Source organism: Littorina saxatilis, linkage group LG17, assembly GCF_037325665.1.
Source record: "Littorina saxatilis isolate snail1 linkage group LG17, US_GU_Lsax_2.0, whole genome shotgun sequence".
NCBI classification, from domain to species: Eukaryota; Metazoa; Mollusca; class Gastropoda; order Littorinimorpha; family Littorinidae; genus Littorina; species Littorina saxatilis.
The window spans coordinates 18,658,992-18,679,660 of NC_090261.1; the positions used below are offsets into that span (position 1 = coordinate 18,658,992).

Here is a 20,669-nt window from a genome sequence, read left to right on the forward strand (position 1 = left end):
AGGACGAACCTTCCAAGAGACAGTGTCGAACGACATGTCCAGGTAGATAGAACTCTGACAGCTCGGATTTTGCCTGGTTTACTGAGAAACCCAGGCAAAAAGCCTGGTTCAACACGATCTGTATGTGCAGCTGGCAAGCTGATTGACTCTGATTCAAGATCAACCAGTCGTTGAGGTATGCCCAGAGACGAATACCTCTCTGTCTGATCAGAACACACAACTGACTGCCCACCATGGTAAACACCCATGGAGCCAGAGCCCTGAAATGAAAAACCTGGTGACCCCAGCGGAAACGGAGCCACTTCCTGTCTGCAGGACGCATAAGGATGTGAAAATAGGAGTCCCTTAAATCCACCGAGGTCACCCTGTCGCCCGGGCGAAGGGCCTCTCTGACCAAGGCCGGGGTCTCCATCCGGAACTATATCTTCATGAGGAACGTGTTGAAGATGTCAGTTAGGATCACCTTCAAAATCACAGTATTTTCCGCAAAGTTGCTTAAACGCTGATTTCTCAAAAATTGTGTACAAAGTTATCTTTCTACAACCTGATTTACAAACAAGAAACACTACTGTTTCCAGTGGTAGGCTTTGCAACATCTAATAATCTATTTCACTTTCCTCGGGTATGTCGACCCACTTTTTAGCACCACCTTTTAGCACAGGCTCATATACACAAACAAGAAAACAAAAAAGATCACTATTGTTGCGAATTCCTGGCATTTCAGGAGGACAAAAAAAGAAGTCACACAGAATGGCATCTTCTTCTTCCAAATTCTGCAGGGGCCATCTCATTTAAATTAAACAAGAAAAAGTCATCTGTACTTATAGATCTATACTTACCATGAGCGCCCCCAGTAGCACATTGATGGCCTCTTTCATTTTGGGATGCTGTGAGTTGTGAAGGAGTTCCCCGTACAGGAAGATGCCAATGCTGCTGACTGCAATACACCTGAAACACACCACCTTCATGTCAAACTTTAATCCCCCACCACTCCCTCATCAATCCTCTGGACATAATATATGCCAAAGATTTTGGAAACAAAGGGAAGTAAGCGCTCTAAATATAGTGAGAGTCTCCTTCAACGCTCATGCTATTTTCTTTTTCAGACTCTGTTCATAACATGATTCAGTACAGTCAGATTGATAAATAAAATGCGCCAGAGGATGGCAAAAATGGCCGAGATTTAAGACGTCAGCCTTCCGTGTGGAAGATTCAAGGTACGAATCCCAGAGTTTTCTGATCTCCCACATCAATTTATGTCTAGACCTGCTAGTGCCTTGTCCAAGAGTACTTCCGGTCAAACCAAAAGCTGAAACCAGATCGCGTCAGCAGTTCAAACGAGTTTCACGAACATCGCCACAAGTAAGCCAATACCATTTTTTTGTTGGGGATTGACCGCACAATATTTTTTTAATTGACGGACCTCTGTCAATTGACGGGCTAGTTTCACCCATGTGGTTCTATACAGAATGTTGTCAATTAAAGCAGGTTAATTGGCTTAAAGAGAACTGCAGAGCTTTATGCAAGATGTATAAATAGATTCCTATTTTCTGCAAGGATTAGATGTGCAGTATTTTCAGGGGTGCAGGTGGGTTTCAAATCTTCAAAAACATCATGGTGTTTAAATTCAGGGGAGGTAATCATCATTTTCCTGTGGTCTTTCTTTCTTTATTTGGTGTTTAACGTCGTTTTCAACCACGAAGGTTATATCGCGACGGGGAAAGGGGGGAGATGGGATAGAGCCACTTGTCAATTGTTTCTTGTTCACAAAAGCACTAATCAAAAATTTGCTCCAGGGGCTTGCAACGTAGTACAATGTATTACCTTACTGGGAGAATGCAAGTTTCCAGTACAAAGGACTTAACATTTCTTACATACTGCTTGACTAAAATCTTTACAAAAATTGACTATATTCTATACAAGAAACACTTAACAAGGGTAAAAAGAGAAACAGAATCCGTCAGTCGCCTCTTACGACATGCTGGGGAGCATCGGGTAAATTCTTCCCCCTAACCCGCGGGGGGTTTCCTGTCGTCTGCTAGAGATCAACCAGTATTGCAAAAATGAAGCAGCAGGCTCTGTTTGTTCCCAAATAGGCTGCAAGCACGTTTTAACAGTGATCTTTTGAGCAGACATGCTTTTTTTAGCAACTTTTATTGCTACTGACTGTGGGCTGGGACAAATAAATTAGGGAATGAAAGAAACTTTGAAAGGATACATTAACTACTGCTACCATGCACTGGGGGCAGTTTACCAAGTCTTCTTTCATGATCAATCACAGTGTACAGTACCCGGCGAAAGAAATGCAACTCATTCGCGCCAACTGTTGCAAGTGATTTTTCATCATTTTCAAATTGTCGTAAAATATGAACCAGATAAGGTACATCAAAAAGAAAAACAGATTCGTGGAGGATATTTTACTGGCTCTAGGATTAATGCATAGTATTTAATCATTTTTGTTTTTTACTTTTTGATAAATTGTGTTATGCAGGGAAGGGGTCAAGCGAGTCGTGATTGCAGGCAAACGTGTCACTTCAACACGCTACAAAAATCGTAAAAATGCATATTTTTTAACAAGATAAAGACACTTGTGGAGGCCATTCATTTCTTACGGCAGCCAAGCCCCTCTAAGAAAATGCACATTAACTCTTACCAGTTCGCTCCCTTGCCCATCGTAAGCAAGCTTACGATGCCCCCCCTGTAGTTTTCCACTGACCAATTATCTAATTATATATATATTTTTTTTTTTTTTTTATACATTGGATGGGTCGGACAGTGGATAAACTCATATTTAAGACACACTTTATGACTGAAACAAGCTGGGTTTTTGTTATAAGTTAGTTATAGAAATGCATTATTAGGCACAAAAAAAAAAAAGTTTGTTAACGGTAACATAGGCCAACAACAAGAAGGGCAAAGCCCATACGACTCACATGCTTTACACATTTTTCCTACCAAAATACATGTGACCTTGACCCAAGGTCAAGGTCATCCAAGGTCATGCAACACAAAGCTGTTAATTCAAGACATAGGAAGTACAATGGTGCTTATTGGCTCTTTCTACCATGAGATATGGTCACTTTTAGTGGTTCACTACCTTATTTTGGTCACATTTCATAAGGGTCAAAGTGACCTTGACCTTGATCATATGTGACCAAATGTGTCTCATGATGAAAGCATAACATGTGCCCCACATAATTTTTAAGTTTGAAACAGTTATCTTCCATAGTTCAGGGTCAAGGCCACTTCAAAATATGTATACAATCCAACTTTGAAGAGCTCCTGTGACCTTGACCTTGAAGCAAGGTAAACCAAACTGGTATCAAAAGACGGGGCTTACTTTGCCCTATATATCATATATAGGTGAGGTATTGAATCTCAAAAACTTCAGAGAAAATGTGAAAAATGTGAAAAATAGCTGTTTTTTAGGCAACATTTATGGCCCCTGCGACCTTGACCTTGAAGCAAGGTCAAGATGCTATGTATGTTTTTTGGGGCCTTGTCATCATACACCATCTTGCCAAATTTGGTACTGATAGACTGAATAGTGTCCAAGAAATATCCAACGTTAAAGTTTTCCGGACGGACGGACGTCCGGACGGACGGACGGACGGACGGACGGACGGACGACTCGGGTGAGTACATAGACTCACTTTTGCTTCGCATGTGAGTCAAAAATAGGGTCGGTAGGTCGGGACTTTTTTTTATTATTTTTTTTATTTCCCCAAAACATATTTTTAAGTTATTTTGCCAAAAAACAAAGCCCCTTTTTTTTTTTTTCAAATTTTTTTTTTTTTCAAATTTTTTTTTTTCAAAGTGTCAGTTTAGAGGAACGATAAATTGTTTTTAAACTGAAGCGATGGTATTTAGGACTGGACAAGGATGGTGAGGAAGGGGGAAGGAATGGAGATAGCGGATGTGGGCGGGGCCTAGAAGTAAGGAGGGAGGGGGGAGGGTGTTGTAGTGGAGGTTTTGGCGCCAAACTTTCTGGCAAGGGAGTGCCAGAGGATACACGCTCTTGCATTAGCGGCAAAGCAGCGGCAGCAGCAGCAGCAGCATTGAAGTGCGCGCGTCGGAAATTGAACATTATTTGATGATCATGTCCGAAATAGAACAATGGTGTAAGGAGTCAAACCTTCCTTCAGCGGTGACCAGCGTCCTCGTCAAAGAGGGGTTCGATTCGTTGGCGGCCCTCAAATGTGTCGAGCCGGAGGATTTGGACTCCATGAGTGCCAACATAAAAAGGGGGCATCTTGCCCTGCTTCGGGCAGGGATTAAAACCCTGCAAGCAAAAGATGGGGGAGGCCCCATGAGCAACGACACCGCCAGAGGTGCCAGTGGTTTGGCGGAATTGTTGGGGCGACTCAACATGGACGGTTCGCCAGTGACGCCGGCAAGACCCAAAGGTGAGGGATTAAAAATCATCGATTTTGTTTCATCCTCGTTGGCTGTGGAGGAGGAGGTGTCTCTGGGCGGAGGGGTGACAATCAAGTTACCCAATACAAAGCCGAAGTTAGATCGGGTGTCACCCTCCGCCTGGATTGTGGCAAATGCCAGAATCATGGCCACACTCCTGTCTCGGGATAAAGACTTTGATGTAGCGGCCTATCTACGCTACACAGAGATGGTGGGGGAGTTAGGCTGCCGTTTCACCTGGCAGTCTGTGCTCATCTTCGACGACGAATATCGACAGCGTCAGGCGGCCGACAAATTGTCCTGGGGGACCGAAGCACCACACCTGGCGACAGTTGTGCTTCGGGAGCGGGCTACGCCAACCATCAAGAAGTCTGGCGGCAACGGCGGAGCCAGTGGCGCGCACCGACAGCGACCGACAGGACCCGGGGGCAAAGAGGTGTGCCTGCAGTACAACAAGGGGTCATGCGCCTATGGTCCACGTTGTATCTACGAGCACGCGTGCAGCAGCTGCGGCAAGGACCATCCCACAACCCAGCACTCAGCGAACCCTGGCAGCCACCCCCTGATATAGGATCCAGCACAGCAAATTGTCTCTACGGCCAAGGTAGGCCCCAACCACTCTAGTCCTTATGCAGCACAGAACCCTGACAATTGTAACTTTCTCTGTGGTAGTTCTTCCATTAGCGCAAAACTTCATATTTGGCAAAATGAGCTGGTAGATGATAGCGATAAGACCTTTTTGTTGGATGGCATAGAACACGGTTTTCGCATTATTGCAAGAGGCAGTGTAGTAACACCAGTAGAACATAAGAACCACAAATCAGCGATACAGCATAAAGTAGCAGTGGAGCAGGAACTCATAGATCAGATAAATAAAGGAAACTACGTTATTGCTTCAAAGAAGCCTACCATTGTTAGTGCCTTGGCAGCTATACCAAAAAACGATAAAGAAATCAGACTCATTCACGATGGCAGCAGACGGCTTTTTTTTTTTTTTTTTTACCAAATGCCAAACAAAAGTCTAGGGTCGCGCGAAAAAATAGGGTCAGTCAGGATATTTAAAGGACCCTTGCGACCTTGACCTTGAAGCAAGGTCAACCAAACTGGTGTCCAAAGATAGGGCTTACATTGCCCTGTATAGCATACATAGCTAAGGTTGCCATTCTCGATAACTTCAGAAAAAAATGCGAAAATGTGAAAAATGGTCGTTTTTAAGACAACAATTACGGCCCCTGTGACCTTGAACTTGAAGTGAGGTCAAGTTGCCGCACATGTTTTTTGAGATCTTGTAACCATACACCATCAGGCCACATCAGGCGTTGATAGACTTAATAGTGTCCAAGAAATATCCAACGTTAAAGTTTTCTGGACGGACGCCGGGACGGACGGACGGACGGACGACTCGGGTGAGTACATAGACTCACTTTTGCTTCGCATGTGAGTCAAAAATGGATGCCCAGTTCAGTCGTGCTATTTATAAGTTTGTCACGCGATTTGTTTTAGCATAGGGGGGTAAGAAAGAGGGATAATGTGTGTTTTTTAATGGTTTTTTTGTGTTTTCTTTTCCACTGCTTTTTTAAAAGTTATTTTTTAACAGAAAGTATTATAAATAATGTTATAACCAAACAAGGTGTAAAACCTATGAATTAGCTGAAATATTGTTAACATTGTACGCAGAAATAAGGAGACAGTTCAAAGAAAAAAACAAGCAAATCACGCATTCACTCACAGCATCCTGACTTAAATGAAACAAAACTGTGACACTCACCAAATGATGTCCAGGTAATCCATATTGAATATAAGTCACATTTTCACAACAAAGTACCAACTGTACACCTATAAACATTTCATATTTTCCAGCCAGCCATTGTTATCAGTGCTGCCACGCCCCCTTGCACCAACACGATTCCGAGATGTGCGTCTAGCAGTACCCGCACCCCGTGTAGTTTGCCGACTCGTACTAGCAACAACAGGACTGTTTCTTCCTCACTATCACTGCTATTATCGCTTTCTTGAGGCGAAAACGACACGTCGGAATCATGATCTACAGGATCCTCAAGATCCAACATCCGGAGAATCTCCTCCCGTGACAAGGCCGTCTTCGATTCATTTTTTTTTTCTCGAAAAAACCACGCAAATCTGCACTAATTTGATCAGGGCGGAAGAGGAAACCACGTGTATCAAGGGAAACAACTCAATTTATTGCAATCTTCAAAAACCGGGAAGCAATCACGAGTCGTGTACCTTGTATGACTATTACTGAAAAATTCACTTCCTGTCCAAGGGCGTGTCAGCGCTGCTACTGATTTATTCACCTCCCGTCGCGAAAGTGTTAAGTGACACGTTTGCCTGCAATCACGACTCGCTTGACCCCTACCCTGTATAACACAATTTATCAAAAAGTAAAAAACAAGAATGATTAAATACTATGCACTAATCCTAGAGTCAGTAAAATATCCTCCACGAATCTGTTTTTCTTTTTGATGTAGGTCCTTATCTGGTTCATATTTTACGACAATTTGAAAATGATGAAAAATCACTTGCAACAGTTGGCGAATAAGTTGCGTTTCTTTCGCCGGGTACTGTACCGGGGCGGGGATATAGCTCAGTTGGTAGCGCGCTGGATTTGTATTCAGTTGGCCGCTGTCAGCGTGAGTTCGATCCCAGGTTCGGCGGAAATTTATTTCAGAGTCAACTTTGTGTGCAGACTCTCTTCGGTGTCCGAACCCTCCCCCCGTGTACACTACATTGGGTGTGCACGTTAAAGATCCCACGATTGACAAAAGGGTCTTTCCTGGCAAAATTGCTTAGGCACAGTTAATAATTGTCTACCTATACCCGTGTGACTTGGAATAATAGGCCGTGAAAGGTAAATATGCGCCGAAATGGCTGCAATCTACTGGCCGTATAAAATTTCATCTCACACGGCATCACTGCAGAGCGCCTAGAACTGTACCCACGGAATATGCGCGATATAAGCGTCATTGATTGATTGATTGATTGTACTGTAACACTGTGTTGTTCCTAGGCTCAGAGAACAATGTAAGTTACCAAGACCTGGGTTGAAAATATGTATAGCTCCAAATGTTATTGCTATACTTGTTGAAGTTGTTCTGTCAGAAAACCTCCTGAATGTCAAAACAAGCACATAGTTTACCACTACCAGCCAGGGATTATAAAATTCACAATGCCTCGCACAAGTTCCTATTTTGTAAGATAAATGTCAGGATTTTAAATCCAAATGAGGTCAAACTAATGAGGATGGTTTGCTCAGTTCTTATAAGAACTTATCAGGATTCTAATTAATATCTTATGTGAACTAAAAGGAAAACTTATAAACTACAAGGATTTTTTGCCCATCCCTTTATTTTCCCTTATAAGTTTGACCTCATTTGCATAAGTTTCTATAAGGATTTGGTATAAAAGGAATGTGCCACAGAATAGGAGGACTGTGGCATGAGCTTCAAATTGTCTTCAAAATAAAACTAAGCCTTGGATAATAACCAAGTGAGACCTCATTTGCATAAGTGGAGACCTCATTTGCATAAGTTTCTATAAGGATTTGGTATAAGTTACTTTAACCCAATGCCCCCTGAACCGCCCGGCATGGCCCGCCGGAAGTGCCCTATGAAATCCCTGAAACGCCCGGCATGGCCCGCTAAACACTAGGTCACTTACTTTCACTTTCGCTTTCAGCCTTACCCATAAGGCCTTGCGACCGGATGTGATTAATGCACTTCCTTCCGGCTGCTTCATTCTAGCGTTTGCAGAGTTTGAATCGATGCGATAGTGTGTTAGCTGTGAATTTTCAAAGTTTGAGATTTTTTTGTCTGACAAAATGGCGTTGAACGAAGGTTTAGAAGTATGGCGTTCGATCTTGGGGAACTCAGATGACGATTCTGACACGCCTTTCGAAGGTTTTCTACTTGAAGAGGTGAAAGGGGATGAGTCTGACATCGATCTCGGTGTTGTTATTCGACAACAGGACTTACGAGAGGATTTTTCTGGGATTTCGTCTGTGTCTCCAGTGTCGAGCAGTGACAGTAGTGGAAGTGCAACTAATTTGCCTGCTGCTACTGGTCCCAAGAAACGATGTCGCAAGACAAAGAAGAGACTGACAAAGAAATAGAGAGACGAGACAACTGTCCGGTGGTCGGATAAGCTCAGCACGGTCAAGGAGGAGACTGTGTTCGAAGGCTTTACTCATGAGGGAAAAGTAGGCGTGTCACACGATTTGCCTGTGGATGCAACTCCTTTTGACTACTTCTCCCTGCTGATTCCTGACAAGTTTTGGTCAGATGTTGCAGAACAAACCAACTTGTATGCAACTCAGAAACAACAAGAGAAGGGAGTTGATAAGTACTGGAAAGAAACAACACCTGAAGAAATCAAAATCTTCATTTTTGTCCAGTTCATGTTTGGTATTCACCATCTTCCGGAGACCAGCATGTACTGGTCATCAGACCCCCTTCTGCGTGTGGCAGCCATTGCAGATGTCATATCAAAGAACAGGTATGAAAAGCTGAGCCAGTATTTCCACCTCAATGACAACTCTAAGGCAGCAGCTAAAGGTGACGCTGAGTATGACCCTCTCTTCAAGGTGCGCACTCTGCTGGAGCAAGTGAGGACCAGCAGCCACGCCCACTACCACCCAGGGAAACACATCTCCATCGATGAGGCCATGGTGAAATTTAACGGTCGCCTGAGCTTCAAGCAGTACATCAAGGGCAAACCAAACCCTTGGGGCATCAAGGTGTGGTGTGTGGCAGACCCCAGGACGGGATACATGCTGGACTTCGACCCTTACCTGGGAAAGGTCCATGAGCCCATGCCGTACGGTCTAGGACACCACGTCATTCTGAGGATGTCTTCCCGGTTCCTGGATAAAGGTCACCACCTTTATTTTGATAACTACTTTTCCTCGGTGCAATTGGCAGAAGACTTACAGAGGCGAGAAACATACATGTGTTCTACAATCAGAATAAACAGGAAGAACTGGCCTACAGATCTGAGCGGTGCTGTCGCCAAAAAAATGAAGTCTGGCGACATTCTCTTTCGGCAGTGTGGCAACATGGTGGCAACCCTGTGGAAAGACAAGCGTCCTGTTGCTGTTCTGTCCACCAACTCCCAGCCAAAGATGGTGAAAGAACAGAGGAAAGCCCCAGGGGGGAAGAAGTAGATTCAGATTCCTGCGCCAGTGGGGAACTACAACGGCAACATGGGTGGTGTCGACCTTGGTGACCAGCTGAGCTCCTAGCTACTACCCTGTAGGACGACCGTCTGTGAGGTGGTGGCGCTACTTGTGCTGGTGGCTTCTCCAGACTGCCATGATCAATGCCTTTCTCATCTGGAAAGCCACCAACAAGCCTGTACAACGCTCAAGAAAGGGAACCCGACACATCGACTTTCGTCTCGAAGTGCTACGCACTCTGTGCCAAGGTAACGCCGTCCGCAAGCACAACGCCAGGCAGTCTGTTTCCCAAGCTGGTGTTTGTGCTACTGAACCAGCTTCCCACATTTCCCAGCACATGTGTGCTTTGAGAAAGAAGAACTGCTACTGGTGTGAGAAGCAGAAGATCCGCACATCCAAGAACTATTCCACACAAACTGTGTTTGGCTGCATGACCTGCAACGTCAACCTCTGCAAAGGCCTGTGCTTCCAAAAGTTTCACCTGGAATTGGCCAGTGGGTCCAAGTAATTGTACAAGTACAACTTCAAGTCACACAAACTGGTTTTTTTCTTCTTTTTTAATACTTTTATTGTGATTCAAGACATGTAAAACGTGAAACAGCCAAGAACAAGAAACATGAACATTTCTACATTTTGTTTATTGCGCTAAATAAACAAAAATAATGGTAGAGAAAATGATAATAAGTGTCTGTGACATCAGTAATCTTGCTAAATGTTTTGCTGACATTCTGGTAAAGTGATTTCCACAAGTTTTCAACATATATTGGTGTAAATGAGGACTGAAGGCTGACATCTACACAACACGTTGGACGTTTTTGAAGAACACTTGCTGGATTTTTTTTTTTTAACAACATTTATTACATTGGAAGTGAACAGAACATACTTGCATATGAAACTATAGTGTATTCTGGAGTTATTCTGCCATCTTCTACATAAATGTGAGTACTCTATGATTTTATATGAATTGTTTTGTTTTGTATGTGTGCATGTTGTGCGGAGTTGTTTCCCTTTGCTCAGGATTCAGAAGGCTGCCTGCCATTTTTTTGTCAGGGGGCATTGGGTTAAGTTTCTTATAAGTTCATTCCGTACAGGAATTAATGTGCCACAGAATAGGAGGACTGTGAGCTTCAAATTGTCTTCAAAATAAAACTAAGCCTTGGATAATAACAGAGCTACGCTTATGACGAGATCTTTCTTTATTTGGTGTTTAACGTCGTTTTCAACCATTCAAGGTTATATCGCGACGGGGAAAGGGGGGAGATGGGATAGAGCCACTTGTCAATTGTTTCTTGTTCACAAAAGCACTAATCAAAAATTTGCTCCAGGGGCTTGCAACGTAGTACGTACTGGAAACTTGCATTCTCCCAGTAAGGTCATATATTGTACAATATATTACCTTACTGGGAGAATGCAAGTTTCCAGTACAAAGGACTTAACATTTCTTACAATATACTGCTTGACTAAAATCTTTACAAAAATTGACTATTATTACAAGAAACACTTAACAAGGGTAAAAGAAGAAACAGAATCCGTTAGTCGCCTCTTACGACATGCTGGGGAGCATCGGGTAAATTCTTCCCCCTAACCCGCGGGGGGTTTTATGACGAGATCCAAGAAACAGAGGGAAGTAAACTCTCTAAACAGACCTGGCCAGACCCGCTGGCTCTCGTTTGCCGGCCTTGAGCAAGAGGTCAATGATGCGGTCCTTGAGGTCATCAGCCTCGATGATGGCAGTGGTCAGCAGGCTGGACTGCAGGACCGGCACTTCCAGGAAATGGTTAGGGAACGACAACAGTGCTCCCAGTATCGACACAGCCTCTGCCCTGGGGGGCTGACATTTCAAAAAACAAAGTTTTTAAAATACACTTATGTTCTGCTGGGTCTAAATCGGGATAAAGCATATATACTACCTCTCAATAGAAGAAGACGATGGCTAAACATCTTCAAAGTAATAGGAAAGACATGACACCTGAACCAAAACCATTTAACACAAAACACACTGCTTCTGACTTGGAAAGCATCAGTTAAGAGAAAATCAAGGGCTTTGTTCTTACATAAACAAGTACCATTGAGAAATTGTTGAGGCCGCACTGTCAAGCCCTCATTTTTCGATCAAATGGATTGAAATTTTGGTCAAGGATGTTATCGACGAAGGCCGGACTTGGGTATTGCATTTCAGCTTGGAGGCTTAAAAATTCATTGATGACTTTGGTCATTAAAAATCTGAATATTGCAATTAAAATTATTTTCTTTATAAAACGATCCAAAAATAATTTCATCTCATTCTTCATCATTTTCTGATTCCAAAAACATGTAAATATGTTATAGTCAGATTAAAAACAAGCTCTAAAAATAAAAAATATGATTAAATGAAAAAATATTTCTTGTCGATTCTCAATTCCAAAAACACATAGATATGTTATGTTTGGATTAAAAACAAGCTCAGAAAGTTAAAAAGAATAGAGATACAGAAAAGTGTGCTACCCTGCTCAGCGTAACTACTACCGCGCTATACTGGCTTGTCAATTTCACTGCCTTTTCAACAAGCCACCTTGGGATAGACAGAGTGAAGAAGCTCTAGAGTGAGTGATTTCCTCTCCTGGTCTGTGTTTTGGATTCGTGGGATTTGTTTTCGGATGGATCTGTACCAGGGTAGGGAGGTATGGTGTTGGGGCATGTGGTCCAAGAGTTCCGGGTCTCTTCTTTCCAAGATTCTGCTCTGTTGGAGGAAATTTGAACATTTGAGTCTTCCCCTTGTTGGTTTGCTCATCCTGGAGCGCGCTGGTTGGTCCTTGAGTCTCTTGAACTTTGCAGCCTGTGCCAGGACTTTGATGTTCTTGCGCTGCTCTAAGGATGGTAGCCATGTGGCTGTTTCTAGTTTGTTGATTTGAGTGGTTCGCATGGCCCCTGTTATCATTCTCATGGCTTGGTTCTGCACTCTTTCAAGCTTCTCGCTGTTTGATTTTGCAGCTGTGGAAGTTCGAACAGTTCAATATTCAGTAACTGACCGACTTTTTGGTTCTTGAGCCACTCTGTTTCAGGCATGTCATCCTAATAAAAGAAGAATGTCAAAGTTTATGTCTATGATGCAAGGTGAGCGACCGTCTCAGTGAAGCCAAGTTTTGACAGCTGCCCGATTGACGCATTTGACTGCTTCGATATTGCTTCTGGGCTAATTGGGGAATGAGCTGCCTTTAAAACCGAAATTTCCAGCAATTTTCTTAGAAGTTGAGTCGACAACCCCGAAAACCAAAGAAAAGCTCTGCAATTTTGCACAGAGGAACTTTCGAAGTAGCATGTGTACTCCTGGGTCTCACTGTAGTTAATTTACCCTCAGTTACTTCCTCGTTTGCTTCCAAAGTAAGCCCTTTTTTCCGACCCATGCATATTAAATTCCAGGGAAGAACTTCTAAAGTTGCTCAAAACTTGCAAAGTCGTCACTAACTTCTCTCTTATGCATATGGCTCCAAAAGGGTTACACAAATGGACACACAAATGAGGAAGGAATTCAAACACTGTGTTCACCTCTTTGTAGTCGACAGCAGAAATAATTGTGCCCGCAGCGTTGATGAAATCTAGGATGAGCAGAACCGACCCTGGCAGTGGTACAGAGAAGAAGCGTGGACCACAGTTGCTGACTAACACATTTGGCACATCCTGTAAAAAGAAAGTCAGACATAATATTCATCTGACCAAATACACACCAATACATTTGCTAACATATTGCTCACATCTAATCAAAGCACATCTGGGTTTTCCCCCCTGAAGAATAGCAGCTAGAAGGAAAAGGTGTGTTTGTGTGTGAGGTTGTCGATGCATGTGTGTGTCTGTATCTCAGTTTTTCCTGTGTGTGTGTTTCATGTGTATGTGTCTGTTCAGTGTATGTATCTGTGTGTGTGTGTGTGTGTGTGTGTGTGTGTGTGTGTGTGTGTGTGTGTGTGTGTGTGTGTGTGTGTGTGTGTGTGTGTGTGTGTGTGTGCGTGCGGGTGTGTGTGTGTGCGTGCGTGTGTGCGTGCGTGCGTGCGGGCGTGCGTGCATGTGTGTGTGTGTGTGTGTTTGTGCGTGTGAGCGAGCATGCGTGTGTACATGCATTTCTGTCTGTCTATCTCTTTATTTGTTTGACTCTATGTGTTTGTGTGTGTGCATGTGCACGAGTGCCTACCTGGTCATTGCATGTCAGGCCTGCATGCAGCACATTGTAGAAGCGTGCCAGCAGAGCCCTTGAAGGAGGGACCTCATGCGGCCGTAGCATCATCAGACAGATCAGCTGGTACGCCCGCAGCTTGCCACGTTTGAACTTGTTGCTCAGTTGTAAACACTGCACAATCAAACCACTCAACATGTGAGTCAGCTGCAAACACTGGAATCAAAAGTTTTGCACTAGCTTCTCAGTTTGTAAGTACTTCACTTATCAACATTTTCAGTGAACAGAAAAAGATATCTTGCAAGTGAAAAAGTGCCACAGATTTGCAAAACATGAACTGAAATCAACATGCTCACGCATAATTTTTTTTAAGCGCAGAAGAACAAACACCAGTTGCATGTACTGCAGGTTCTCCAGAACAGACATTTTATGCGCAAAACTGGCAAAGAAGAGCCCATAGAGCTTTCAAAGTGAGTTTGTCGGCATTGTTTGTGGGAGCTGTGTTTTCTCCAATGCTCAAGATTTCGTCAAGTCATGAAGATTTCATGTACCGCCTAATCACCTTCAAAAAGTGTATGTGCAAATGAAAGACCCCCATCTTTCAAACTTTTCCGTTTGCGTTGCCATATTGCAGCATTTTGGCCTCGCAATGCAGATGCTTGTCAAACGCCTTCAAATAGTTTTGTCATTGCTTGACATTTCTTGATCACTGTCCAAATGGTGTCAAAGACAGCCTTGTTATGAGAAAACCAATGACATTTCATTTTTGCGAAGCAACTGAATATGAAAAGAAAGCGTGCAGAAGTATGTTTGGGTCCTGCAAGACTTTATGACCAACGATTTCTCCCTTGGAAGAAAATCGAAAATTTTATAAGTAAATTTTCATTTGATTAATATACTTACCCGAATCACATAAAGCATTGACGCAGTCTGATATGCTAAGGTCTGAAAAGGCTACCCGTCTTAAATAATTTAAACGGAAGCAACCCAACCACAAAAAGTGTAAACATAGCCATGGTAACCACCATATACCCTGGGAGTTACCTCCCATCTGGGGTATGTGACGTCACTTCCAGTGCCATGACACGTGATCTAGCTCATACGGCTTTAAAGAAACCTAAAAAACCATAAGCGGGGTTGGCGGGAGGGAATTCACTATGTGATTCGGGTAAGTATATTAATCAAATGAAAATTTACTTATACAATTTTCGATTAAATTACATATTCTTACTCCGAATCACATAAAGCAGATAGCTTCTTTCGTGGGAATGAAAAACAAACTCACCTCAAACCCTTGCCAGGGACTGGCCCCCTGCCACCAAGGCAGGAAGTGTCCTCAAACCATCTTGCCTAACAGCAGCAATGTCTCTGAGGTAATAGTTGAGAAAAACATCCTCAGAGCGCCAATATGCTGTGCGAAGCACTTCATCCAGCTTCCTTGACCGTAGGACGGCCAACGATGACGCCCAAGCCCTGATTTCGTGGGCTCGAGCAGAGTCCATGGGGAAGACAGGCAGAGCCCCCCCTGTGTTTAAACGACTCCACGCGTACGCTTGTCGAATAAGAGTAGACACCCACCGAGCCATAGTCGTCTTAGAGATATCTTTTTGTCTCGCCGTATTAAGAGAGATAAACAAGAGTTTTTGAAATTTCGATCTAAGAGGCTGTGAACGGGCAAGGTAAATGCCAAGGGCTCTGACAGGACAATTAACGGTATCCGGATCTCCGGGAGCCAGGATGTTGGTTAATGGATTAATATGAACCAGCGGGGAGGTTTGATCCGGAGCCTGGTTCTTCGCCAAGAAGTCTGGCCGAAACCGCAAGGAAACTGAGCCATCGGGCTCGTGAGAAATGTCTTCAGGATTACCAGAGAGGGCATGAACCTCACTACCTCTGCGCGCGGATGCTAGCAACAAGAGAAACAGCGTTTTGTGTGTCAGGTTAGCAAAAGTAGCATCCTGTAAAGGCTCGAACTCTGCCGAACGCAGAAACTCGAGCACCAAGAAGAGGTCCCATTTCGGCAAGGGAGTGCGAGAACGAATCTCTTTAAGAGCTGCGCCCTTAATGACGCCTGAAATGACTCCGCTAACATCGATAGAACGACCTATCTGACGCAAGGTCACAGAGATGGCAGATCTTCTTACCCTCAAAGAGGAGGCAGAAGCTCCCTGAGAGGAAAGATATGAAAGGTGATTTGCAACGCGCATAGAGCGTGGAGCTAGCGCGTTCAAACCACGGGCCTGACACCAGGTTGCCCAGGCCTTCCAATGTGATGCGTACACTGACGAGGTGGAAGCCCTATGAGAGCTTTGCACCAAGTCTAGTGTCTGTTCTGAAGCTCCAGAACGCCTCAGCGAGGACCGGACAACTTCCACACGTGAAGTTTCAGCAGCCAGGGCTCTTCGTGTGGAATGCCGGTTCGAGGCTGCACCAGCTCGCCTCTCTTGAGAGAGAGAGGGATTGGAGGGCCGTGAGCGAGTCTCAGAAGGTCCGCGAACCAAGCCTGAGACGGCCACAGGGGGGCGACCAACAGAAGTGTTGGACCCTCCAGTTCCGCCTTCCGAATCACTCGGCCGAGTAATTGGAAAGGAGGAAAGGCGTAGGCCTCCAGCCCTGTCCACGGAATGTCCAGTGCATTCGTCTGCCAAGCCTCGGGATCCGGGAATGGCGAGACGAAGACCGGAAGCCTCTTCGAAAAACGGGTGGCAAAGAGATCCACCAGAGGCTTCGGGACAAGGGCCCAAAGACAAAGCAGTGCCCCGTGAGTGATCGTCCACTCTGATTGAAGCACCTTGTCGGAACGACTGAGCGCATCCGCCAAAGTGTTCAAGCTCCCCGGCAGGTACCTGGCTGTGAGAGTGATCTGATGTTGCCAGCACCAAACCAAAATCTCGCAGGTCCTGCTCGAGAGAGACGGGGACCGCGACCCCCCCTGCTTGTTCAGATAAGCTGCCACAGTCGTGTTGTCTGTAAACAGACGAACATGCTTGGCGTGAAGGGAGGGCCGAAACTCCGCCAGAGCAAGGGCCACGGCCTCGAGCTCTAGCAGGTTGATATGCCACTGGCTCTGCTCTGCCGACCACAGGCCCGACGCAGTCTGTCGGTCTATGTGCGCTCCCCACCCCAGCAAAGACGCGTCCGTGAAGAGGTCCGTGTCTGGGGGAGGCAAAGCGATCGGCACGCCCCTGCAGACCCAGTCCGTGTCCAACCACGGAAGGGTCGCTGACTGAAACCATCCCCGGAGAGGGACGAGGGCGTTCCAGTCTACAGAAGGAGAGTCCACGTACGGTTTCAGCGCAAACTGAAAAGGCCGCTTGTGAACTCTGCCCAGAGGCACCAAGAGAGCCATGGACTCCATGTGCCCTAGGATGGAGGCCAGCGTCCGGAGGGACACCCGCAGGAGAGGCAAAGTGGAGCGAATGAGAGCTTGGAGCTTGTCCACCCGTCTCTGAGAGGGCTGGACAGTCCAAGGAACCGTGCTGAAAGACATCCCCAAGTAAGTGAATGTCTGCGACGGAATCAACTCCGACTTTGATCGGTTGATCGAAAAGCCCAACAAGTTGGCCTGACGAAGAACCGACTGAGTATGACTGGAGCAACCTGTCTGGCTTTGGTTCATGATGAGACAATCGTCCAGATATGCCCGTAGTCACCAGTGCGCATAGCTGTCTCACTACCATGATGAACACCCACGGTGCGAGAGACAGCCCGAAGGGAAGTGCGCGGAACTGGTAGATCTGATCGCCCCACCGGAAACGAAGCCACTTCCGGTCGGACGGATGCATAAGAATGTGAAAGTATGCATCTGTCAGGTCTAGCGAGGTCGCCCAGTCTCCTGGGCGGAGGGAGTCTCTGACCGAAGCCGGCGTCTCCATCTTGAACCGTATCGTTCTCAAGAAGGTATTGAGCTGCGATAGGTCCAGGACAGGACGCCACCCTCCCGAGGCCTTGGGAACGGCAAAGAGCCGCCCGTAGAACCCCAGAGAATTGTGGTCTAAGACTCTCTCCACCGCTCCTTTCTGCACCAGTGAGACAATTTCCGCCTGAAGTACGGACTTTGCCTCCTGTGAGAAGGGGGGCTTGAAGGCCGGCGGACGCCGGGAAAGAGGAGCCTTTCTTTCTTGCCAGAGAAGGCGAAAGCCCGATCTCACAACACCCACGATCCATTGGCTGTGTACTGAGGCCAGCCAATGCGAAAGTGCCCGAGAGGGGCCCCCTGCCATCACCAGAGTGGAGGGCAGAGGGGGGGCGAGACCGGGAACACTTCATTGGGGGTGGGGCTTGCTGCTAGAGCCGCCCCAACCCCTGCCGGCCGCAGATCTTTTCCTCGAGCCCCGAGAGGCCTGGTGAGAAGAAGACTCAGCCTGCTTCGAGCCCGTAGGCTTAGAAGCGCCGGAAGCCTGGGGAGGCTTGGGCTGTGAAGTTTTGGCCTGCTTCAGAGCCTGAAGTAAAAAGTACGAAAACTGTTGGTCTCTGTTGGTCTGGATCTCTGATCGTCTAGCGTCAAAGACCAGGTTGCCGAACAAAGACCCCTCCACAACAGGCGAAGATCTGAGAGTGTCAAGCGTAGACTGTTCAGAGAACTGTGAGTGCGCTAGGAATAAATCCCTACGACACGAGACAGAGTGCACATAATGCAAAGCAGACAGGCGCATCTGCTCCTCATTGACCCGCGCCAGGGCGGAGAGGAGAGGAGACACATCATCCGCGTCCTGCTCGGCACCGAGAACAAAAGGATCAAGTGATTCGGTGAGAGCACGGGAAAGAGACCGGATGATCGTCTCTGAGATGGAGGACAACTCCAGTAGTTGCCGACTGATCTCCTCTGCAGCAACAAGGGTGTGCTCTGGCAGAACAACTCCCGAGGAGCTCTTGATGGGTTTAGCCAACAAAGGCAGCAAATCAGGCGTGACCGGCAAATGGGTACGCGGAAGAGCAAACGAAGACATCAAGTTGCGCGAAGTTTTCGGCAACACAAACTTCTTGTTCCCTGTGGGAACAAAAGAAGAAGCTTGAGCAGCCGACGCCAACCAAGGCTGAGCCTGCTCCGGAACTGGGCCGTGCGGCACCAGTAACGGCACAGGAGTGCTAGGACAACCACTTCCATGAGGAGAAGGACGCGCCAAAACCTGTGAAAGTTGGTAAGCAACAGAGGGGGATTCCGCAAACCGGAAGTGTGGATCACTCTCCTTGGCATACCGGAAATCCGCCATCGCCGACGGTGCGGCGGAAACAGAATCGGGTTTAGCCGAAGCACCTTCCGGAAAATACCGGGAGGTTACTTCAGCCGCAGCTTCAAGAGCAAACCGAAGCTGTGCCGGAAATCCCGAACGTGATTGCTCACTGACCACTGACTGCGTGTCAGAAAAGCCAAGAGAATCACCATGCCCGAAGTCACCGGAACTGGTAGCAGGCTGGTGAACTGAATAACCGGAACCCGGAAATCCGTCCGACCGGAACACATCCTGTCTCATATCCTGACTGGAAGGCAGGAAAGAGAGTGCGGAAGGCATGCCCGATGCTGCCGGAACAGAAAGGGGTGTCGACCCAACATCGTGGTGAAAGGAAGACTGCCCTGACTGCCCATAGGGCGGACGCTGATCCTCACTCACCGACATCCGTACAGGAGTGTCAGGAAGAGGAAAAGCAGATCCGGACTGAGCCGGAAACACAACAGACGAGACCGCACCATGATGCGGAAACGAATATTGTGAAGACTGGGGCCGGAAGCCCGACTGGGGCCGGAAGCCCTGCTGCCCGGAGGCCAGTCCACGGTCAACTCCGACCATGGCCTCTACGTGCACATGTGAAGGAGGACCTTCGCTTCCGGGAAAACCCGAAAGCGCGACTTCCGAAACCGGAAACCGCCCTTGCTCCGAAACGCCCGCACATGCACCATGCACTGGATGCAACGGAGCAGGAAACAGGTTGTGACCCTGACCAGAGGAGCCCCGTCCCAAAAGGGACCGTCCGGTGGCTTCACGAGAGCCGAAGGACAAGCCCGACGTACCTTGAATGCCCCCAGCAGAAGCAGAAGAGGAAGCGAAAGGAACGCCAACACCAGAGGAAGCAGCGGCCGGAAACAACAGCGAAGCCAGCGAACGGACGTCACCCACTGCCGGCGGAAGTGAAACACTCGCAGACGGCGTAGAACGCTTGATTTCATCACGTACAAGGTCGCGAAGTTCTGGAACTAACGAGCGTAACAAGCTAGAAACAAGAGACGTTTGTCCAGCCTCCGAAACGGAGGGAGAACAAGCAGGAAAAACGATGCTAGAAGATAACTGCCTCCCAACCACCACGTGGTCGTCAGGAGCAGAAATGGGGACTGACATAACCGTGTTTTTCGCCTCATCAGAGACAACAACTAACACAGGAGGTTTAGAACCAGACGTAGACGATTTGGGTTTAATCTTGCCCTTGGCATCGCCCTTGCCTCGTTTATCTCTATCAGCCATGTTGGCCACAAAATACAAATGGCGGCCAACAACAACAACACGTTACCGCAAAATTTACAAGTCCAAAAAAGGACGAAAAATTGAACAATAACGAACCAAACAAATGACAAAAGAATGCCAAAACAAGAACGAGCTCACCCAAATACAAAGAGGGTAAGCAGACGGGTAGGTGGTCGGTGGGTGTCACAACAAACCCGAACAAGCAACCACGCAAAAGCCAAAACACAACCTCTCATCAGCTGTCTGAAAAGTCGTATAAGCTAGATCACGTGTCATGGCACTGGAAGTGACGTCACATACCCCAGATGGGAGGTAACTCCCAGGGTATATGGTGGTTACCATGGCTATGTTTACACTTTTTGTGGTTGGGTTGCTTCCGTTTAAATTATTTAAGACGGGTAGCCTTTTCAGGCCTTAGCATATCAGACTGCGTCAATGCTTTATGTGATTCGTAGTAAGA

General features: G+C 46.4%; 2 protein-coding genes across 7 annotated transcripts in view; one reads left to right on the forward strand and one right to left on the reverse strand.

Annotated features, from left to right (window-relative positions):
• Nucleotides 1-20,669, reverse strand: part of LOC138952779 (ral GTPase-activating protein subunit alpha-1-like) — a 499,987-nt gene that overhangs the window by 284,510 nt on the left and 194,808 nt on the right. For all 6 annotated transcript variants that reach the window (XM_070324510.1, XM_070324511.1, XM_070324509.1 and 3 more), the window contains 4 exons: nt 13,770-13,925; nt 13,133-13,264; nt 11,254-11,438; nt 840-948 (listed from right to left, as the gene is read on the reverse strand). In XM_070324510.1, coding sequence (XP_070180611.1) covers nt 840-948; nt 11,254-11,438; nt 13,133-13,264; nt 13,770-13,925 — 582 coding nt within the window. The remainder of the gene's footprint in view (nt 1-839; nt 949-11,253; nt 11,439-13,132; nt 13,265-13,769; nt 13,926-20,669) is intronic.
• LOC138952535 (piggyBac transposable element-derived protein 4-like) lies at nt 8,707-10,524 on the forward strand. Its single transcript, XM_070324220.1, has 2 exons — nt 8,707-9,591; nt 9,665-10,524. Exons 1-2 carry the CDS (start codon nt 8,831-8,833, stop codon nt 10,113-10,115), a joined length of 1,212 nt encoding a protein of 403 aa, XP_070180321.1. The 5' UTR covers nt 8,707-8,830; the 3' UTR covers nt 10,116-10,524.